Source organism: Hevea brasiliensis, chromosome 6 (assembly GCF_030052815.1).
Source record: "Hevea brasiliensis isolate MT/VB/25A 57/8 chromosome 6, ASM3005281v1, whole genome shotgun sequence".
In the NCBI taxonomy this organism is placed as follows: Eukaryota; Viridiplantae; Streptophyta; class Magnoliopsida; order Malpighiales; family Euphorbiaceae; genus Hevea; species Hevea brasiliensis.
This window is the reverse complement of record NC_079498.1, coordinates 63896273-63920128: the sequence shown is the minus strand read 5'-3', so window position 1 is coordinate 63920128 and position 23856 is coordinate 63896273. Positions and strand designations below refer to the sequence as shown.

The 23856-nt window shown below is 37.5% G+C and overlaps 1 protein-coding gene across 1 annotated transcript; it reads left to right on the top strand.

The window, feature by feature from the left end:
- Positions 1 to 11669: 11669 nt before the first annotated feature.
- Positions 11670 to 14459, top strand: LOC131180648 (uncharacterized; the record flags this gene model as incomplete). Its single annotated transcript, XM_058147999.1, has 1 exon — positions 11670 to 14459. A coding segment is annotated over exon 1 (2790 nt), but the record flags the coding sequence as incomplete, so codon positions are not given.
- Between the last annotated feature and the right edge of the window lie 9397 nt (positions 14460 to 23856).

Below are 23856 nucleotides of genomic sequence, written 5' to 3'. Positions count from 1 at the left end.
TTTTAATAAATGACTTAAATGAAATATATTATACTTCATAACTATGATAAAAATAAATTAAGAAAGAATAAAAATGAGTGAGATAAAATAGGGTGTTCTGGTACACTGTGCGACATATCTTACTCGGCTATACTGTAGACGGGTAAGGGGTGTCACAGAGGAGATTTGTTAATGGAAGAGTGAAGAAGAAGAGAGAAAAAGAGAGAGAGAACTATAGGGGCGGCACAAGGGGGAAAACAAGAAGGAAAATGGCCTTTTTTATTTTTAGTTAAGTGTCTTGTCTCTTATATATTTATCCCCAAAAATTAAGTTAAGTGTCTTGTCATAAAATTAATTAAACTTAAATTTTTATTCCTTTTCTTTTCTTTTTACATTCACACTTAATTTTTTCATTAAATTTCTTCATAATTTAATATATTATTTTTCATTTAATTTAATTTGCATTTTGATCAAAAGTCAACTCTTAAAGTAAATTGACCAAAATACCCCTCATCGAGTCATAATCCCTCTTTTTCAATATACCCGGTGAGTCCTTATATTTTTGGGTCGCTTGAATTTTTATTGTGTCTATCTCAATAAATTTTCATTTTATTTTTGGTCCTCAAGGTATTTTTGAATAGTACAAGTCACACACCAAAAATAGTACTATCAAGAGCTCGGAGGTTCGAGGTGTTACAATTCTCCCATTCTTAAAAATAAAATTTCGTCCTCGAAATTTACCTAGTCTCATTCCCCAAATAGTTGTAGATACTGTCTCCTCATGTCCTCCTCACATTCCCATGTAGCTTCCTCACATGAATGATGGTTCCACAGTACTTTCACTAGAGGTATCTACTTATTCCTCGGCTACTTCACCTCATAAGCCAAGATCTTTATGGGCTCTTCATTATAAGTCAGGTCTGGATTTACCTCAATCTCCTCTACTGGTAAAATGTGAGAGGGGTCTGATCTATACCTCCTCAACATGGAGACATGAAAGACATTGTAAATCTTTTCTAACTCTAAAGGCAATGCCAACCTATATGCCAAGGGACCCACTCTTTCAGAACCTCATATGGCCCAATGAAGCGAGGACTCAGTTCTCCCTTCCCACCAAACCTCATGATCCTCTTCCATGGGGAAACTTTTAGGAACACCTTGTCATCCACAATGTACTAAATATCTCTTCTCTTTAGATCAATGTAGGACTTCTATCTATCGGATGCAACTTTGAGTTTGTCTCTAATGATCTTATCCTTTTCTTCCATCTGCTGCACTAATTCTGGGCCAATCAACTTACTCTTGCCCACTTCATCCCAACACAAGAGAGTTCTACACTTTCTGCCATAAAATGCTTCATATGGAGGCATCCCAATTGATGACTATTGTTGTAGGTAAATTCAATTAAAGGCAAGTGTATATCCCAACTTTCTTCAAACTCAATCACACAAGCCCGAAGCATGTCCTCCAAAATCTGAATGATCCTTTTAGACTGGCCGTCTATCTGTGGATGAAATGCTGTACTGAAGTTCAATCTAGTTCCTAGGGCTTTTTGGAGACTATCCCAGAATCTAGAAGTGAACCTTGGATCTCTATCTGATACAATTGACACTAGCACTCCATGCAACCTCACCACATCATCAATGTACAGTTTAGCCAATCTTTCTAAGCTGTAATCCATCCTCACTGACAAAAGTGTGCAGACTTGGTTAATCTATCAACAATAACCCAAACTGCATCATGATTCATTTGTGTACATGGAAGTCCTGTCATGAAATCTATAGTGATTCTTTCCCATTTCCACTCGGGAATTGGCAATGGCTGTAGCAACCCTGCTGGTACTTGGTGTTCTGCCTTTACTTGCTGACAAGTTAGGCATTTGGCAGCATATTCTATAATGCCTTTCTTTATTCCCCTCCACCAATAGTGCTCTTTCACACTTCTGTATATTTTGGTTCCACCAGGGTACATTGTAAAAAGTGAATCATGCGCTTCCTTTAAAATGGTCTGCCTCAGTTCAACATTATCAGGAATGCACATCTACCCTTATATAACAACAGGCCCTCATCATTTACTGACAACTCTGGTTTCTTGTCATCCCAAGCCTGTTCCATCAACTTCACATACTTATCATCATTCTGTGCAACTGCTTTAATTTGTTCTGTCTACATTGGCTTCACTTGCCAAGTAGCGACCATCTGCCCATCTTCATCAATCTCTAGATTAGCATGCAATGCCCTTAACTCATGGACAATGGAGAAACCCTTAAACCAGCCATAGTCTGCGACTTAAAGCATCAACTACAACATTTGCTTTTCCAGGTTGATAGTTTATCAAGCAATCATAATCTTTTATCAGCTCTAACCATCTCCTCTGCCTCAAATTCAACTCTTTCTGTGTGCCCAAGTACTTCAAACTTTTATGATCTTTGTATATATAACATCTCTCCCCATACAAGTAATATCTCCAGATCTTCAAGGCAAAGACAATGGCTGCTAGCTCCAAGTCATGTGTAGGATAACTCCTCTCATGAGGTTTAAGCTGGCGTGAAGCATAGGCAATGATATTTCTATCTTGCATCAATACATAACCCAATCCATTATGAGAAGCATCACTATATATAGTGTACTCTTTACCCAAGGTAGGAAAGTTAAGACTGGAGCTTCAGTTAAACACCTATTCAACTCATCAAAACTCTTCTGGCACCGATTAGTCCACAGAAATTTCACATCCTTCCTAAGCAGCTTAGTCAGTGGCGATGCTAGCATGGAGAATCCCTTCACAAACCTTCGATAATACCCGGCTAAGCTAAGAAAAACTCCGAAATTTCGTGACATTTTTAGGTGGCTTCCAATTAAGAATGGCTTCTACTTTACTAGGATCCACCTGGATACCCTCTGCAGATACAATACACCCCAAAAATGTGATCTCCTTCAGCCACAACTCATATTTTGACAGTTTGACATACAACTGTTTCTCCCTCAAAGTCTACAATACTATCCTCAAGTGCTTGTCATGTTCCTCTACATTCTTTGAGTACACCAAAATATTATTAATGAACACCACTACAAACTGATCCAAATATGGCTTGAAGATAGCCTTCATCAGGCCCATAAAAGTAGCTGGAGCATTAGTCAACCCGAATGGCATCACCAAGAACTCATAATGGCCATACCAAGTCCTAAAGGCAGTTTTAGGAATACTCTGCTCTTGCACCCTCAACTTATAGTAGTCCAATCTCAAGTCGATCTTGGAAAATACAGTTGTATCCTTTAACTGATCAAATAGATCATCAATCCGTGGCAGAGGATATCTGTTCTTTATGGTCACCTTATTCAACTGTCTGTAGTCTATGCATAGACGGAGAGTACCATTCTTCTTCTTGACAAATAATACTGGTGCTCCCCAAGGTGACACGCTAGGGCGGATGAAACCCTTATCAAGCAATTCCTGCAATTACACTTTCAACTCTTTCAACTCAGCAGGTGCCATCCTATAAGGAGTGATGGAGATTGGCTCCACACCAGGCATAGTCTAAATTTCAAATTGCACCTCTCTTTCTGGAGGCAATCCTGGCAACTCTTCTGAAAAGACATCCGAAAAATCCCATACTGTAAAAATATCCTTAAGATCTGGACTCCCCACATGGGTGTCTATCATGTGAGCTAGATAAGCTTCACATCCCTTTCTAATCATCTTTCTAGTAAGTGCTGCTAAAATGATGTTGGATGGCAATAACTGCCTCTCCCCGTGTATCACTATGTCTGCATACTCAGAAAGACCAAAAGTGACTGTCTTCAGTCTACAGTCAATCATGGTGTGATGCTTGGCTAGCCAATCCATGCCCAAAATGATATCATAATCTCGAAAGGGCATTTCAATTAAGTTTGATAGAAATGTATGTCCTTGGATCCCCAAAGGACAATTTTCATACAATTTGTTCACCCTAACTTCTTGTCCTAAAGGACTAGTCACTAACACATCAAAATCCAATTTCACACAAGGAATAGCAACAGAGCATGCAATACTGGCATTAGCATAAGAATGTGTAGAACTAGGGTCAAACAGCACATATACATCTCTACCAAAGATGGAGAAAATACCAGTCACAACATCTGATGTCTCAACCTCATCCCTCTAGCGCATGTTGTACACCCTGGCTGGTGCACCACTATGCTCTGGTTAGCTCACTATGCCCTGGTTGCCAGAAGTGTTACCTCTACCCCTGCCTCGGCCTCTATTAACTGTTTGTTGTCCTCTGGAAGCAGAACCTTGAATAGATCCCTTAGTGGTGGTAGGTGGCCCAAACCTACGAGCACTAGTGCAATCTCTAGCAAAATGCCCACTTCCACCACAATTGTAAGAGGCTCCTATGGCCTTATAACATACTCCTTCATGAGTCCTGCCATAGGTATCATAGGTACGGGCTGGAAAAGAACCCCCTAGATGTTTGCTGTCCAGATCTAGGTGGCCTGTGCCCTGAAAATCTTCCCCTACTAGATCCTCTGTTACTTGGTCCTCCAAAACTCTTCCTCTTACCCGAACTGCTGCCAAAAGCTTGACCAGAAGTCTTCCCACTCTTGTCTTTTTCTTCTGTTCCCTTTCTAATGGCCCCTTCTAACTCAATCCTTTATAATTCCAGGGCTTGAGATCTCAGTTCTGAGAAGTTCTCATGTCGGAACCTAACCACTTGCATTCGTAAGCTAGGCCTCAATCCAGCTTCAAAGCGCTTGCATCTATCTCTGCTAGTGGTGAGTAAACTCCTAGCATAGTGGCGAGAGAACTCCCTCTCATACTCTGCCACAGTCCTATCACTCTGCTTCAGACTCAAAAACTCTTGTAGCTTCGTATCCATATAGGTATCAGGGACATACTTCTGTCTAAACTCTCTCAAAAAATCTTCCCAAGTCAGAACTGGAGGCTCTACTAGGCTGTGGGGAATGGTCTTCCACCATTCATAAGTGTCCTCTTACAATAAAAAAATGGAGTATTTGAACTTCAAATCATCTGTGCAGTATAATTTCTTGAATACTCTCTCCATTCTCTCAAGCCATTGTTCTACTTCCAATGGGTCCACTATACCCTTGAACTCTATTGCCCCATACTTCATTAAACTTTCATACTGTCTAGCTGGAGGTGGTGGTTGCACAGGAGGTGCTTCTACTGGAGCTTGGATTGGTATATTGCCAGCCATTTGTTGAGCGAACTGAGCAGCAAACTGCATGGGCCGGACTGGTACAACTGACCCACTGGCATTCTGAGGAGCTATAGCCTCCCCCTATACCTCAGCTGCTATGGATTGCTCTATGGTGTGATCCCCCTCTTCCATACCGAAGCACAAAGAATTCTACTCCCTGAACAACCAACACAAGGAGATTTCCCTCCATAAGTCCATATTTATGATGTAATGCACTATATGTATCAATTAATGATAGTTGAGCAGTTGTACTTATCAAAAATTTTCAAATATGCAATTTCAAAACTTGTATAAAAACCATAGCTCTGATATCACTGAAACATGTCACACTTTATCCCCTTGTAAGGCATGACATTTTCCCGTAGCATACCTAATGAATTACCGATTACATCTACTGATAACCCATTAATTATGTTACAAGGAATTTTAAACAAATCATAGTTTTTTTATCTTATCAATTCTTTTGCGGAAAAGTATATGAGAATAGTTAAAATTCAATGTAAACATTCATTGAAATTAATGATAAACTAAATATTATAAAAGTTACATTTCCATAAGTCTCAAAATAAAATACAAATAGTTACGAACTCAAAATGTGATAGCAATGTAATGCTTTTAAATACAAACTGCTCAATGTCCGTACATCCATATATATAGGTACAAAATACATCAAAAGGAAACTACAAGGGTATACCTACTATATATATACCCACAATTAAAACTAAAATGCTGCTTCCAAGTCTCTCACTAGGCAGCCTTCTCCTTTCCCTTACTTGCGACAACATAAATAAGCTATCACTGAGTATATCACTCTATGGTGCACAACTAATAACTTTAAAACTTAAGGTAAAACACAAATTATCTAAATACAAGAAATCATATATTTGCATAATCAAGATAGCATCACAAAACTTTCTGAATCCATAAGAATCATTTATTGAAATCACATTTCGAATGAGAAATCATACTTTACAAATCACCTTTCACAAAGCATAAGTGTTGCCAACATCAATACACAGTTACCATGACATAAAATTTCACGATCAATGCCATGTTGTACACTACGACAAAGCAATCTCAACCTCACTAACCATTATTAATGAGGGAAGGGCTAGCTAGCTAATGAGTACTCATATAGTCTCACCCTCACTAACCGTTATTAATGAGGGACATAATCATATCAAATATCAAACCCCAAGTAGCCATTACTACTGGAGAGTTCCGAAAGGAACTCTCATGCTAACTGTGGTTTCAAAACAATTTTCAAAAGTTTCTCAATCAACAATCACATTTGCAACCCCCATTAAACACATTCAAATCATCACAAAATCCATATAGAGGTGGCAACACCCAAAATTCTCAAATGCAAGAGAAAAATTATATTTCATTCCAAGTAAACTCGTTCAAAGAAAACTCATTCAACTACACATTCCAAACAATTTACAAGTTTAAAAACGAAGAAAAATGTTAGTTGTGCACAAACCTTCAATATTTCTTCTTTCTTGTTACTTACTTCTCCTTACTCGTCCCAACTTCATTTTCTACTGAAAACACACAAATAGAATGCCTCAATACACATCTCAATTGCTACCAAGTACTCATCACATAAAGGTCAAATGTCTCCCGATGTTAGATTTGAAATTTCAAAGTATTTTGAAATTGTGGATAGCTTAGAGCCCCAATCTTTGAACCCAATTTTTATCTAGTTCCAATCATAATTTGGTAAGGTGTTCTTCATAAAATTTGTCCCTCTAGGTCTCATCTTTTTTTTTCCTTTCTAAATCACCTCATTTGGAATTGTGTAGCTCAAGTTATGACTAAAAAAGTGATTACTATTCACATGGGCTGATTTTGGCAACTTTGGTGACTTAATTTTGGCTAACAATTTGATTAGGTTAAGTTCATAATTTGGCTCCAAGTTCTTCATATGAAATGTTCTAATATGTTTTAGGTTTCCATTAGTTCAAGAATCACCCAAATCGGAGTTTTCTAAAGAGAGTTATGGCCATTTAAATTTTACTATTTACGTTACTATTCATTGTTCTAGCATATTTATCAACTTAAATTTGCTCAGCAATTTGGTTGGGTTAAGTTCATAATTAGACTTCAAGTTCTTGATACAAAATGTTCTACTATATTTTAAGTTTCTATCACTTCAAGAATCACCTAAATCGGAGTTTTCTAGAGAGAGTTATAGCCTTACAAAATTTACTGTTCATATGGTCAATTTACAGATCTTCAAATTTTGGTAGATTTTGTGACTCAAATTTGCTTAGCAATTTGATTAGGTTAAGTCCATAATTTGGCCTTAAGTTCTGCATATGAAATGTTCTACTATGTTTTAGGTTTCCATTGGTTCAAGAATCACCTAAATCAGAATATTCTAAGTTATGGCCTTGCAAAGTTTACTGTTCATTTGGTAAATTTTTAGATTTTCGCTTCTGGCTTCAAGGTTCATTTAGGGCTGTTTATGGTCATTTTCTTGGTAGGGTATCTTCAAGAACATTCTGGCCCTATGTCTTAAGTTTCATTTCCAATTAGTTTCATACCAATTAGAGTTGTGTAGCTCAACTTATGGGCTGCCAAGTACACTGAACTCAATGTGTAAAATTCTGTCATAGGTTAAATTTTCATTTATTCAATTACTTCCATTAACCAACCTCAATTCACATCTAATTCACCCCAAATAACCATAATTTAACATTAAACACATCAATGGCACTTCCTAACACAAAACCCCCTATTTTCCAGCACCCAAGTTTTCAATTTTCCTTAATCCATGCCATTCCATTAATTCCATCCACCAACTAACATCAACCCACATTCAATTCATGCTAAGTAGTCATAATTTAACATTACACGCAGCAATTTCACTCTCTAGCACAAAAGCCCTAATTTTCCCATGAACCCTAATCTTACATTTTCCAATTTATGCAAATCCCATGAAATTTCACTATCCCAAACATGTTTACCACTCCAATTAAACTTGAATCCATCATCAATTTAACTAAAGTACATCAAAACTCTAATTTTTCCCAAAGGACCAAAATTCCTATCTCTAGTGTTATGTATGATTTTTTTTATTTTCTTAAGTTAAATTTCCATAATTAACCTTAATCTCATGCATACCCAATGAATTAACTAGAGAAATAACTTACCTTTAAGGAAGCTTTTCCCAAACTTGAATCTCCTCCACTCTTTACTTGTTCTTCTTCCTCCCAATCTTCACTTTGATACTTAATTAGGGTTTTTTTTTTTCTATTAATTTGGTGGAAGATTAATGGAAGAAATGTGGGGAATCAATGGTTGAGGAGGTTTGTTAATGGAAGAGTGAAGATGAAGAGAGAAAAAGAAAGAGGAAGAGAGAGAGAACTATGGGGGTGGCACAAGGGGGAAAAGAAGAAGGAAAATGACCTTTTTTATTTTTAGTTAAGTGTCTTGTCTCTTATATATTTATCCCCAAAAATTAATTTATTTAAATTAAAATTTTAATTGTGTCATAAAAGTAATTAAACTTAAATTTTTATTCCTTTTCTTTTCTTTTTACATTCACACTTAATTTTTCCATTAAATTTCTTCATAATTTAATATATTATTTTTCATTTAATTTAATTTACATTTTGATCAAATGTCAACTCTTGAAGTCAATTGACTAAAATGCTCCTCATCGGATCATAATCCCTCTTTTTCAATATATACAGTGAATCCTTATATTTTTTAGTCACTTGAATTTTATTGTGTCTATCTCAATAAATTTTTATTTTTGATCATCAAGGTGTCTTTGAATAGCACAAATCACATACAAAAAATGGTACTATCCAAAGCTCGGAGGTTCGAGGTGTTACAGTTGCCAAGTTTCTAAAGCACACACCAAGGCATATAATTATTTGTCATAGGTCAAGTAATTCAGCTGTGCTCCATGTAATTTCTCACAAAAATATACAATTGGTCTTTTATCCTGCATTAAAACAGCGCCAATACCTTTCCTAGAAGCATCACATTCAATCTCAAAAGTTTTATTAAAATCAGGCAATAGCAACAAAGGTGCTGATGAAGAAGCACCAGTGCCTATGCCATTATTTAGAGGACCCATCACCAGAGCCAGAGCTAGAGAGCTGCAAGCATTGGTGTTGGAGCATTGTGAGCACAAGGGGGATCAAAATTGCCATGTTGGACTTTCTTGCATATTGTTGGAATCTAGGTGGATCATTCTCACACAAGTTGGCATGGGAGACTTGACAAGTGGAGCCACATCAGCGTGACTTCGCCACATCAGCATGACTTGGCACAAGACCATTTGGCCAAGTGGATTGGAGGAGCTTCTTATGCTTATTTGGATTTGCCATGTGCTGATACCTTTTGTTGGTCCCCACTACATTAAAAAAAGGCTGCTACCACCTAAAGTGTTGCTGCCAACTTATGGTCCCCACTACATAAAGGGCTGCCATAAAGCAAGTGGTCCCAAATGGTCCCCCCCCCCTATAGAAACGCCCCATCTGATTGAGGAGCCTTTTATTATTGTCTTTTTAGCCATGTTGGCACACTTTTAGGGTTTTAGAGATGCTATATATAACCCAAGATATTCAGATTGTATGGGTAGCCTTCATTTTTCTAGTTTAAGTGTGAGTATTAGGGAGAGAACTCCATTGCTGGAGCTTGAGTTTCTTCTATGTTTCTTCCATGTTTCTTGAAAGAACTTGGATTCTAGCAGCATGAACCCCTTGCTAGTCTTATTTTGATGATCAATATGCTTTAGCTTGTTACTATTTGTGTATTGACACTTGGGTTTTCAATCTGAAATTCTGCCTTGTTTGGATGATTAAAGATCTTGGTTCCAATATTTAGATGTTGTGTTTCTTGGCATCCTAGGAGTGCTCATCATTTTGGTATCAGAGCCTTGGCATCTAACAAGGTATTTATCCATTAAAACTTCTTTTTCTTTTCTGTTTGGTTAACTATAATAGTCAGCCATTGTAGGACCTTTAGATATCTATTAGTTTCATCATCTAGTGCCTTGTTCTTTGTAGCCAAATCAAATCTGCATTTTAGGGTACTGATTTTTTTCTTTTTTTTTTTTTTTTGTTTGAACTCTTGCTGGCTGAAACTTGGTAGTCTTAATTTTAGTGTAGGATTTTGCTTAATCTTAGATTAAATCTCTTGTTCATCTTGTTTTCTTTGAGCTTGTCTGTAGGATTAGAGTTAATCAAGCTGAAACCTATCTTTGACACTAGCTATTTGCCTCCTGAGTTATATGATATCAAATCTGAGTATGTTAAATTGGGTAATTAATGCTTGGGATGTGCCTGTGTGCTAGTGGGTAGAGCTTGATTTGGATTGCCAAAATACTTGAGTGGTATCAGTATTTGATTCTGCAATTTTTATCCTTTGCATCAGTATAAAAAAAAAAAAAAAAGAAAAGAAAAGGAGATTGGATTGTAAGCTGAGTTGTGTTGTGCTGAAAAAAAAAATTGACAAGCTGACATAAGTGATGAAATTGTGAATTGTGGAGTTAAACATTGAATTTGAGCCTGATAATCTACCAACAACTTTTGGTATTACTAGACACATCACATGCCATATTTGATGTGAAAATTCCACTGTTTGCCTATCGAACCAAAATTTGCGGCAAACCTGATCAAATTGAGTTAACACACCAAACCAACCCAGAAAGCTCCGAAATTTTGCAGGCTGATTATACTCCATCTCAGTAGCTTTTGTGTCAATTTTCAGGGTTTTGTGACATTGTTTGCCTACCGAACCAAAATTTATGCAAACCTAATCAAATTGAGTTAACACACCAAACCAACCCAGAAAGCTCCGAAATTTTGCAGGCTGATTATACTCCATCTCAGTACCTTTTGTGTCAATTTTCAGGGTTTTGTGACATTGTTTGCCTACCGAACCAAAATTTTGCGGCAGACCTAGTCAAATTTCGTTCACCTAGTAAACTCATCCAGAAACTCCTGAAATTTTACCAGTAGTTAGTCAGTATTGGGATGCCTATGTATACCAAATTTCAGATCAAAATATATTCGTTTGTGTGGTGAACCAAAATTGTTGCATATTTTTTGTTACTTGTGTGAACTGCTGGTATCTGTGCAAAGTTGGCTATGAAATTGGAAGTTTGAGCTTGATATCATTCTGTTGGGTTGTCTCTCATACAGTTTTCAAAATTCATACCATTTCGTTCACATTTGCTTCTACTTTGGCGTCTTCCATTTCTTTGGCTCTAGTGTCACACTCTCTGGTTATTGCAATTTCGTTTCTTCCAGTTTCGTTTGTTGATTATTTTGATAAAATTAGCAAGTATTTGTGCTTGTTTGTGAATTTTAGTTCCCAAAGGAACAAGGGAAGCAAACTCTTGAGTGGTAAAAGGCAAGAGTGTGTGAGTGCCAAAAGAGGGTAAGAGCCAGAAATTTGTGCGAAAACACTTGAGCTAAACACTTGAGAGGGTGAGCCATTTCTACTAACTTCGTTTTCTTGCAGCCAAATCATGTCTCAATTACAAGAGACAACTGGTAGTAGTGGAGGTAATGAAGAAAAAAGGGAGTTTCCTGATGATCGAATTTTTAAAGAATCTGTAGCACAAAGCTTTGAAAGGATGAATGTGCAAATGAATGACTTTAGAGATGAATTGGATGTATTGAGGGGAATGAGAAATGAGATTACCAGGTTTATGGAAGAGATGAGAAGGGACAGAGAAGATAGAAATAGGAGGAATGATGGGGGAGCAAATGTGGGAAATCAGAATAGAAATGAAGGTAGATTTCGGGCAGAACATAGGAATGAAGGGTATGAAGAAGCTGAATGGAATGATGATGAGTATGATGAAGCTTATGACTATGGGAACTACCATTATGGTGGAAGAGGGCATAGACCACCTAGGGGTAGAGGGCCTAGGGGAAGAAGGGGTGGCAGAAATTTTAGGCTCGGTGATCATTGGGATAGAGATGGAAATGAGGAGAGAGTTGATGGGAATTTAGCTAGTATAAAGATGCAAATTCCACCTTTTCATGGGAAGGATAATCCAGAAGTTTATTTGGAGTGGGAGAGACAGGTGGAGTTGATTTTTGAGTGCCACCATTATTCTGAAGAAAAGAAAGTGAAGTTAGCAGCTGTAGAATTCAAAGAGTATGCAATTGTATGGTGGGATCAGTTGTTGAGTAGGAGGAGGAGAAATGGGCAACGAACCGTGGAGACATGGGACGAAATGAAGGGAATCTTGCGAAACAGGTTTGTGCCACCTTACTACCACAGAGAGCTGCTTCAAAGGTTACAAAAACTCACTCAAGGTACTAAAAGTGTCGAAGAATACTACAAGGCCATGGAGATAGCGTTGATTAGAGCTGATGTCGAGGAGGATCGGGAAGCTACAATGGTTCGCTTTTTGAATGGGTTAAATCCTGAAATTGCTAATATTGTGGAGCTGCAACCTTGTGTGGAGGTGGAGGATATGCTACAAATGGCACTTAAAGTGGAGAAGCAACTAAAAAGGAAGAATGTGGCTAGATATGCACCAGCCAACCATTCGGCTCCTAGGAGTAATTGGAAGTCGAATTGGTCTGCTCCTTCAAGGGTGGAGAAAGAAGTTCCCAAATTCAAGAAAGAAGAATGGAAAGGAAAGGAGAAAGTAGAGGAGAAGAATAAGGGAGTTCCTACTAGGACTAGAGAATTGAAGTGTTTTAAGTGTTTGGGAAATGGACATTATGCCTCACAATGTCCAAATAAAAGAGTGATGGTTGTTAGGGAAAATGGAGAGTTAGAAAGTGAAGAGGAAAGGGAGGAAGAATCTGATAATGTTGATGAGCATGAGGATGATTGCTACGATGAGGGAGATCAGCCACCTATGGATGGCAATATCCTTGTCACCATGCGCACACTAAGTGCACAAGTGAGTATGGAGTGTGGTGATGAAATGCAAAGGGAGAACATCTTCCATACTAGGTGCTTGGTGAATGACAAGTTGTGTAGTGTGATTGTAGATGGTGGGAGCTGTTGTAATGTGGCTAGTTCACTCTTGGTGGACAAGTTGGGTTTGCCTACTACTACACATCCAAAACCATATGGCTTGCAATGGTTGAATGATTGTGGGAAGTTGAGGGTTACAAAACAGGTGGTTGTGCCATTCACCATTGGCAAGTATAATGATGAGGTACTTTGTGATGTTGTGCCTATGGTTGCTACGCATCTTTTGTTGGGCCGTCCATGGCAGTATGATAGAAGTGTTGTGCATGATGGTAGGAAGAACAGGTACACGGTCACTAAGGAAGGTCGAACATACTCATTGCTTCCTATGACACCAGGTCAAGTGCATGAAGATCAAATGAGGATTCTTAGATCCATTGAAGAAAAGAAAGAAACTTGGAGAGAAAAACTTAGAGAGGCCGAGCTGGATGAGAGTGAAAAGAAAGAGAAGAGAGAAGAAAAAGAGAGAAAAAGAGAAACAAAAGAAAAGAAAATGAGAACAAATGAGAAAAAGGAAAGCTCGGGGCAAAAGGAGAGTGGAGAGAAAAGAATGAGTTTGTATGTGAAGGAAAGAGAAGTTAGAGAGGCTTTACATTCAGGAAGACCTCTTTGTGTACTTATGTACAAGGAGGTTAATTTATGTGTTACTGACCTTGATTCACATTTGCCTAGTGATGCTTTGTCTCTTATACAGGAATATGAAGATGTCTTCCCGAATGAGTTGCCACCAGGATTGCCACCTATCAGAGGGATTGAGCACCAGATCGACTTGGTACCTGGAGCACAAATACCGAATAGACCAGCATATAGAACAAATCCTAAAGAAACAAAGGAGTTACAAAGGCAAGTGGAGGAGCTTATGGAGAAGGGCTATGTTAGGGAGAGCATGAGCCCATGTGCTGTACCTGTGTTGCTAGTGCCTAAGAAGGATGGGAGTTATCGCATGTGTGTGGATTGCAGAGCCATCAATAAAATCACTGTAAAGTATAGACACCCAATCCCTCGCCTTGATGATATGCTTGATGGGTTGCATGGTGCAAGTGTGTTTTCTAAGATAGATTTGAAAAGTGGTTACCACCAAATAAGAATGAAAATTGGTGATGAGTGGAAAACTGCTTTCAAAACTAAATATGGGTTGTATGAATGGATGGTGATGCCATTTGGGCTCACAAATGCTCCTAGCACTTTTATGCGTTTGATGAATCATGTGTTGAGGAATTTCATTGGAAAATTTGTTGTTGTGTATTTTGATGACATTTTGATTTACAGCAGTAACATAGATGAGCATTTGCATCACTTGAGACTTGTTTTTGATGTGTTGAGAAATGAGAATTTGTATGCGAATGCGAAAAAGTGTTCATTTTGCTTGGATAAGGTTGTTTTTCTTGGTTTTGTTGTAAGTAGTAAAGGTGTACAGGTTGATGAAGAGAAAATCAAAGCCATTAGAGATTGGCCAAATCCTAAGAATGTGTCTGAGGTTAGGAGTTTCCATGGATTGGCTAGTTTCTATAGGCGATTTGTGCCTAATTTTAGTACAATTGCTGCTCCTTTGAATGAATTGGTGAAAAAGAATGTTGCATTTGAGTGGAAAAAGAAACATGAACATGCATTTTCTGAACTTAAAGATAGATTGTGTTCTGCACCCTTGTTGAGTTTGCCAGATTTTGATAAAACTTTTGAGATTGAATGTGACGCAAGTGGTGTAGGAATTGGTGCGGTTCTCATGCAAGAGAAACGACCAATAGCATATTTTAGTGAGAAATTGCATGGAGCTGCCTTGAATTACTCTACTTATGATAAGGAGATGTATGCATTAGTTAGGGCCTTGGAAACTTGGCAACATTATTTGTGGCCTAAAGAGTTTGTCATACATTCAGATCATGAATCATTGAAGCATATTAAGAGTCAAAATAAGTTGACTAGAAGGCATGCTAAGTGGATTGAATTTTTGGAGTCATTTCCATATGTGATTAAATACAAGCAAGGAAAAGAGAATGTTGTAGCTGATGCACTTTCTAGGAGACATGCACTTTTGTCTACACTTGATGCTAAATTGCTTGGTTTTGAGTTCATGAAAGAATTGTATGTTGATGATGCAGATTTTTGTAATGTATATGCTGCTTGTGAGAAAAGTGCATTTCAGAAATTTTATAGGCATGATGGATACTTGTTTAAGGAGAATAAATTGTGTGTGCCTAAATGCTCTATGCGAGACTTGCTTGTTTTGGAGTCACATAGTGGTGGTTTGATGGGACATTTTGGTGTTGCTAAGACTTTAAACATATTGCAAGAACACTTCTTTTGGCCACATATGAGGAAAGATGTTGATCGAATGTGTTCTAGGTGTGTTGAATGTAAGAAAGCAAAGTCTAGAGTAATGCCAAATGGTCTTTACACACCCTTGCCTGTTCCTAAGGAACCTTGGACTGATATTTCTATGGATTTTATTTTGGGTTTGCCTAGGTCTAGGAGAGGTCATGATTCTATATTTGTGGTTGTTGATAGATTTTCTAAGATGGCACACTTCATACCGTGTCACAAAACAGATGATGCCACATACATAGCCAATTTGTTCTTTAAGGAGATAGTCAGGTTACATGGTATACCTAGGACTATAGTAAGTGATAGAGATGTTAAGTTCCTAAGTCACTTTTGGAGGGTGTTGTGGGGTAAGTTAGGTACTAAACTGTTGTTCTCAACTACTTGTCATCCCTGCATCGATGGACAAACAGAAGTAGTGAATAGAAGCTTAACTACTTTATTGCGTGTGATGGTTAAACAAAATTTGAAATCTTGGGAAGATTGCATTCCTTTTGTTGAGTTTGCTTATAACAGAGTAGTGCATTCTTCTACCGGATTTTCACCATTTCAGATTGTGTATGGTTTTAATCCATTGACACCATTAGACTTGTTGCCTTTACCTGTTGATCATATTAATAGTCTTGATGGTAAAAAGAAAGCAGATTTGGTTAGGAAATTGCATGAGCAAGCTAGGTTACAAATTGAAAAGAAAAATGCACAATATGCTACTCATGCTAATAAAGGCCGAAAGCCTCTTGTGTTTGAACCAGGTGACTTTGTTTGGGTGCATTTAAGGAAAGAGCGATTTCCAAACCTAAGAAAGTCGAAATTACAGCCAAGGTGTGATGGTCCATTCAAAGTGCTAGAAAGGATCAACAACAATGCATACAAGATTGATTTACCAGGTGAGTATGGTGTTAGCAATTCTTTTAACATTACTGATCTTTCCCCTTGCATTGATGCAGGACCAAATTCGAGGACGAATTCTTTCAAAGGAGGAGGGGATGATGAAGAAGCACCAGTGCCTATGCCATTATTTAGAGGACCCATCACCAGAGCCAGAGCTAGAGAGCTGCAAGCATTGGTGTTGGAGCATTGTGAGCACAAGGGGGATCAAAATTGCCATGTTGGACTTTCTTGCATATTGTTGGAATCTAGGTGGATCATTCTCACACAAGTTGGCATGGGAGACTTGACAAGTGGCGCCACATCAGCGTGACTTCGCCACATCAGCATGACTTGGCACAAGACCATTTGGCCAAGTGGATTGGAGGAGCTTCTTATGCTTATTTGGATTTGCCATGTGCTGATACCATTTGTTGGTCCCCACTAAATTAAAAAAGGTGTCTACCAACTAAATTTTTGGTGCCAACTTATGGTCCCCACTACATAAAGGGCTGCCATAAAGCAAGTGGTCCCAAATGGTCCCCCCCCCTATGGAAACGCCCCATCTGATTGAGGAGCCTTTTATTTTTGTCTTTTTAGCCATGTTGGCACACTTTTAGGGTTTTAGAGATGCTATATATAACCCAAGATATTCAGATTGTATGGGTAGCCTTCATTTTTCTAGTTTAAGTGTGAGTATTAGGGAGAGAACTCCATTGCTGGAGCTTGAGTTTCTTCTATGTTTCTTCCATGTTTCTTGAAAGAACTTGGATTCTAGCAGCATGAACCCCTTGCTAGTCTTATTTTGATGATCAATATGCTTTAGCTTGTTACTATTTGTGTATTGACACTTGGGTTTTCAATCTGAAATTCTGCCTTGTTTGGATGATTAAAGATCTTGGTTCCAATATTTAGATGTTGTGTTTCTTGGCATCCTAGGAGTGCTCATCAGGTGCAGAACAAAGTTTTTCTTTAAGTGCATTAAATGAATTTTCTTGTTCTTTACCCCATTTAAAAACCTACATCTTTCTTCATTATTTCAGTTAAGGGTGCAGCAATAGTACTAAAATCTCTAACAAAGCTTCTGTAAAAGCTTGCTAGACCATGAAAGCTTCTTATCCCCCTTACATTCTTAGGAATAGGCCATTCTTTAATTGCTTTTATCTTTTCTTCATCAACCCTTTTTCCTCTAGAACTAACCTTATAACCAAGAAAGATTACTTCTTCCATGCAAAAAGTGCACTTATCAATGTTAGCAAACAATTTCGCCTCTCTCAATGCATCAAATACAGCTTTTAAATGCTCAATATGCTCATCCATTGTTTTGCTATAAATCAATATATCATCAAAGTACACCATAATAAATTTTCTGATAAAATTGTACAGGACATGGTTCATTAGCCTCATGAATGTGCAAAGTGCATTAGTTAGGCCAAAAGGCATTACCATCCATTCATATAATTCGAATTTAGTTTTAAATGTAGTTTTCCACTCATCACCTATCTTAATTCGAATTTGATGGTATCCACTTTTAGTGAATATGCAAGCACCATTTAATTCAACAAGCATGTCATCAAGTCTAGGAATGGAGTGTCGATACTTTACCATAATCTTGTTGACAGCTCTACAATAAACACACATCCTCCAAGAACCATCCTTTTTTGGCACCAAAAGAACTAGTACAACACATGGGCTCAAGCTCTCCCTTATGTGCCCTTTTGCCAATAGCTCATATACTTACCTTTGTAATTCTTTTGTTTCCTCTGGATTGCTTCTATAAGCTGGTCTATTGGGAATTGCAGCTCCAGGAACAAGATCAATTTGGTGCTCAACACCTCTAATTGGTGGCAAGCCTGGTGGCAAATCATCAGGAAATATATCCTTATAATCCTGCATCAAAGAAACAACACTTGCAGGCAAATGCTTGGGTAAGTCTTTAGCAGTAAAAAGATTTTCTTTGAACCTAATTACAATCAATGCCTTTCTACAATTACAAGCTCTTATGAAATCTTTTTCTTTTGCGTAAAAGTTCCCCTTCTTCTCTTTAATTTCAATAGAGCTGAATCCACACTCTCTATTCTCTCTCTTTTTATCTTCATCTTTCCCTTCCTTTTCACTCTTTTTCTTGCCACTCGAATTTTCACTCTTGATTTTTTTTCTTTTTGGCCTTACTCTTTTCTAGCTCATCATAGAATTGCTTGATTCACAGCTGGTCCTCCATCACTTGCTTTGGTGTCAAGGGAATTAGTATGTGCTTTCTTCCATCTTTCTCAAAAGTATAACTATTCAGTTATCCATAATGATGTGCCCTTCTATCAAATTGCCATGGCCTACCAAGTAGTATATGGCTTGCATGCATGGGAATAACATCACATATTACTTCATCACTATATCGCCCAATGCTAAACATCAATCTAACCTGCCTTGTCACCTTCAATTCACTTTCATTGTTCAACCATTGCAACCTATAAGGATGTGGATGCTTCATGGTTGGCAATTTCAATTTATCAACAAGTAAGTTGCTTGTCATATTCACACAGCTACCTCCATCAATTATCAAACTGCAACCCTTTCCACCAATAATTGCACGAGTATGAAAGATATTTTCTCTTTGAGCTCGCATGCCATCATCATCATCTTTGACCTGTGAATTCAAAACCCTGCAGGATACAAGCAACTCAATATTAGCATGTGTTTCTATATCACTACTGTGATACCCCTTACTCGTCTATAGTGTAGCCGAGTAAAGCATGCCACATTTGGTGCTGGAGCACCCTATCTTATCTTGTCTTGTCCATTGTTAATTTTATACTTTATAGAAAACATGTGGTAAATTTTTTTTTATCACAAATTATTTCTGTGGATACCCGGGCAGAGCCTCCTCTATTTTATTAGCATCTGACGGGTTCCACTGTTTACCTGTTAACAATAATTTCATGTCTCTCATATTTACATATACAACATGTCATATCATATCATTTCTGCTTATACAATATCAAGAAAATATATTTTTCATTCATTCATTCATATGGAAGTTTATATACAAAAGTTCACAACTTTATTTACAATCCAAAATATAATTACAATTCTAAAAAAAATTTACAATAAACAAAATGCAAAACTAAATATACATGAGCCCTACCAAAACTACTCTGCTGAGGTGACTAGCAGACACTATCAGATCTGATCAAATCTCTGTCAGGGCATTACTGCTGCGGCTGATGCTATGGCTGTGCCTGGTCTCCAATACCTATGCGATGGAAAACTAACGCCCTAAGCGAATTGCTTAGTAGTGCATAATTTTAAAGTAAAATAACTGAGTAATTAAAAATAATAATTCTAGGCTAATTTCATAAATTCTAAGTCAGTAACGAATTTTCTGCACTTTGGAAACAATTAAAATTTTCAGTATCTTTTCTGTTCATTTCTCATATTTTCAGTCTTAATTAATTTATAACAGTGCCCAAGTAACCTATAACAGACTATAAGGCTGGATACATGGGAGTATACTGGTTAGACCTCCATATATCTACCCTGTATACAACTGTCATGTCAGGCATAAGGCTAGCGGCAGGCTTTCAAAGCCAGAAATGAAATTAGGCAAAATGACCAACGGGCAGGCATATAGCCTGTAGAATAATCATATTAGACATATTTTGTCAATCAATGATTATTCATGTAGGTAGTACTACTATCTATAGTCCCTAATTGGTATACCAATCGATCCAAACTATCTACATAAGCCTAGGTTTACTTTGGGCAATTAAGCATTATTAATTACTTATTTGGAATTTCATGTCACTTTATAGTGGAAAAGTGGGTTCCACATATCTATTTCATGTAATTCAGTATTTAGTAACACATTAGGGTTAAGACCCTACCATAATATAATTTGTTTGTGAACCTTTCTTTCGGTTCAGTTTTAATGTCTTAACTTTACCTATCAATTTGGTTACTTTGTAGCCACTGTTTGGCCATACTTCCTTCATGAAAGTTGTTCCTCTATGTCTTACCTTATTTTTCCTTTTTAAATCATGTCATTTGGATTTCTGGAACTCAAGTTATGGTTAAATAACCATAACTGGTTCATTTCCTAATTCTGGATCCTTAGCTAGGCATATTTTGGAATTACATTTTACCATTTTAATTGGACATGTTATAGTCACTTTTAGGATTAGTGTCCTTCATATAATTTGTTGTCTTATATCTTATGGTCACTCAAAATTTTAGATTGCAATTTTTCAAATTTTGTAGAATTACTTATAGCCAAATCACTGGCCCAAACTTAAGTACCCTATGCCAACAGGATCCTAGTTCAGGTCAGTAGCTTTGACTCAACTTTTGGGATTCTTACATTTATAATTTGAGGAAAGTATCTAACACAAAGTTAGAGCTCTATTTCTCGAGTTTCCAGAACAATATGGCTCATCTCAATTGGAGTTTCCTAGTGAGAGTTATGACTAAAAGACTATTCTGGAGTCAAATGGTCACTTAGGCAATTTTCAAAATTTGCATACTAATTTGATCTGGCCAATTAACCTAGTTTCTTGGATTTCTGGGTTTTGGTCAAAATACTAATATTGTAGACTGATGTCTTGTGGACATTTTGCCACTAGTTTCATTGCATTTGGATTTCTGTAGACCAAGTTATAACCTATTTACCAAAATTGGTCAAGTAAGCCTATTTCTAGCAATTTTCTGAGCAATGTGGTTCTGGGCAGTTTTGTTATCTAACTTGGGCCAATAATTTGAATTGGTTTAAGGTATTTCTGGACTCCGTGGTCTTCATGAAAGTTGTAGTTCTATATCTAAGCTTTCCAATGGTATAAACTTCAGGTCATTTGGACCTGTCTAGTGGGAGTTATGGCTAAATGAACATGTACTGTTCATTTGGTCAATTTTCTAGGTTCATCATTTGGTCATCCAGATTGGGATAACATTTTGGTCAATTTCTGGGCAGAATTTGGGTATCGTCTCTTCATGAAAAATGAAGCATTTTAGGTCTAGTTTCATCTCCAATTTGCCTCATACCAATTGAAGAAACACAATTTTGGTTATAGCTCAAAACACATACTGGATTCAATAATTCTCATCATGCAAAGAAATTTACACTTCCAAATTTCATTTCCTCCAACTCTCAAACTACAATGCAACATTCATAGCACTTCTAATATCATCAATTCATCTCAACACTATCAAATTCTAGTAACAACACCAAGTCTCTAATAGTTAAACCAAAACCCCAACTCCAATTTATCAACCGCAACATATACATGCAATCATTTTCTTACACATATAACTTCATATACATATCAATTAACATCACTAAATACCATTTACATGCATAAAAACATTAAACTCCCATATATATCAAAGCTAACGAAATCTAGGGTTCTAAATTACTAATTATTTTCTTCCAATTTCATGTCAAAATCACTCATTTCAACCTCAATTCAAAGTTTAACAAGGAAAGGAGAAGGAAACTTGCACAAACCTTAAATGAACAATTCTTCAAGTTGTTAAAACTTCACCAATCCTTTCTTTCTTGGCTGCCTATAGTGATACGGTTTCTACCCTTAGTAACTGATTCAACTAAGAAGAAAGACCAAAGGACCGTCTTCAAAACAAGCCAAGAAACTCCCTTGAACCTTCAACCCTTCACCTTGAAGATGGAGAACTGAAAATATAATTCCCAAGAAAGACAGCCAAGAACAAGACCAATTCACCTATGCTGATGAACAACCTTGAACATATAATAAAACTTAACAAATCAAGGCAAGAATTTGCTAAGAAAAATAGAGAGAGTTCTAAGAAGAACTTTGAAGCAAGCTCCAGCAATTTTGCTCAAAAATTTACCATATGAATTCTGATGCCAAAATGAAACAAAAGAAGGCAAAAATATGGGTTGGTGTTGTCAAGACATTTCAACAACCATGGGACATGTGCAAGTCTTGGTTAATAGACCAATCTCTCCTAAAAATAGATACAAAGTTCAAACATTAATAGGAAGGTCAGATTTGGCAGCTACAATTGAAAGACAATATGAAAAGAGATGTTTTGTCTTGAAGCTGAAAGTAGTAACTTTGCTTTTACTATAAAAGGTTGAAGCATGGCTGGAGCTCTTGGACAAAATTATGGCTTCCAATCTTTGCAAAATGGACAAAAGCATCCTCAAAAGGTAGGTGGAGATGGGCTGCCAATTGTGTTGCCACCTAGGCACTCCACTTGGACGCCACATTGGATGCCAACTAGGATGGACTTGCTGACGTGGCTGCCACATATATGCCAACTTGGACGGATGCCACTTGGTCTCTTGGCTCCTCAAATATGCAAAGACATGTACATGGGACATGTGCAAGTCTTGGTTAATAGACCAATCTCTCCTAAAAATAGATACAAAGTTCAAACATTAATAGGAAGGTCAGATTTGACAGCTACAATTGAAAGACAATATGAAAAGAGATGTTTTGTCTTGAAGCTGAAAGTAGTAACTTTGCTTTTACTATAAAAGGTTGAAGCATGGCTGGAGCTCTTGGACAAAATTATGGCTTCCAATCTTTGCAAAATGGACAAAAGCATCCTCAAAAGGTAGGTGGAGATGGGCTGCCAATTGTGTTGCCACCTAGGCACTCCACTTGGACGCCACATTGGATGCCAACTAGGATGGACTTGCTGACGTGGCTGCCACATATATGCCAACTTGGACGGATGCCACTTGGTCTCTTGGCTCCTCAAATATGCAAAGACATGTACAGCAAGGTTGGCTTCTCTCTTCCATGTCCCAACCGAATACTTGCAAGAGGTTGGACTTGGTGATGTGCTTATGCACCAAGCCTTGAAGCTTCTTAGCCATTGCTCTAGTTATTGGCCCTTGATGTGCAATTGGTGTAACCGGTTCCTCATCATCCTCTCCCTCTTCGAAAGAATTCGTCCTCGAATTGTCATCATCTGCATAGAAAGGAGCAAGATCAGTCACATTAAATGTAGCACTTACACCATACTCACCTGGAAGGTTTATCTTGTATGCATTGTCATTAATTCTCTCTAGCACTTCAAAAGGTCCATCACTCCTAGGCTGAAGTTTTGATTTCCTTTGTGTAGGAAACCTCTCCTTTCTCAAATGAACCCATACAAGATCACCAGGTTGGAACACCATCTTCTTTCTTCCCTTGTTAGCTTGGGCTGCCCTCCTCTCATTCACTTTCTCCATTTGTTGCTTTGCTTTTTGATGCATTTGTTTCACCATTTCAGCTTTCCTTTTGCCATCTAAACTAGCAAGCTCATTAGTAGGCAAAGGCAACAAATCTAAAGGAGTTAGTGGATTAAAACCATATACAAGTTCAAAGGGTGAATAACCAGTAGATGAATGCATAGACCTGTTGTATGCAAATTCTATGAATGGTATGCACTCCTCCCAAGCTTTCAAGTTTTGTTTAATCATTGCACGTAGAAGAGTGCCCACGGTCCTATTGACAACTTCTGTTTGCCCATCCGTTTGTGGATGGCAAGTGGTGGAGAAACAAAGTTTT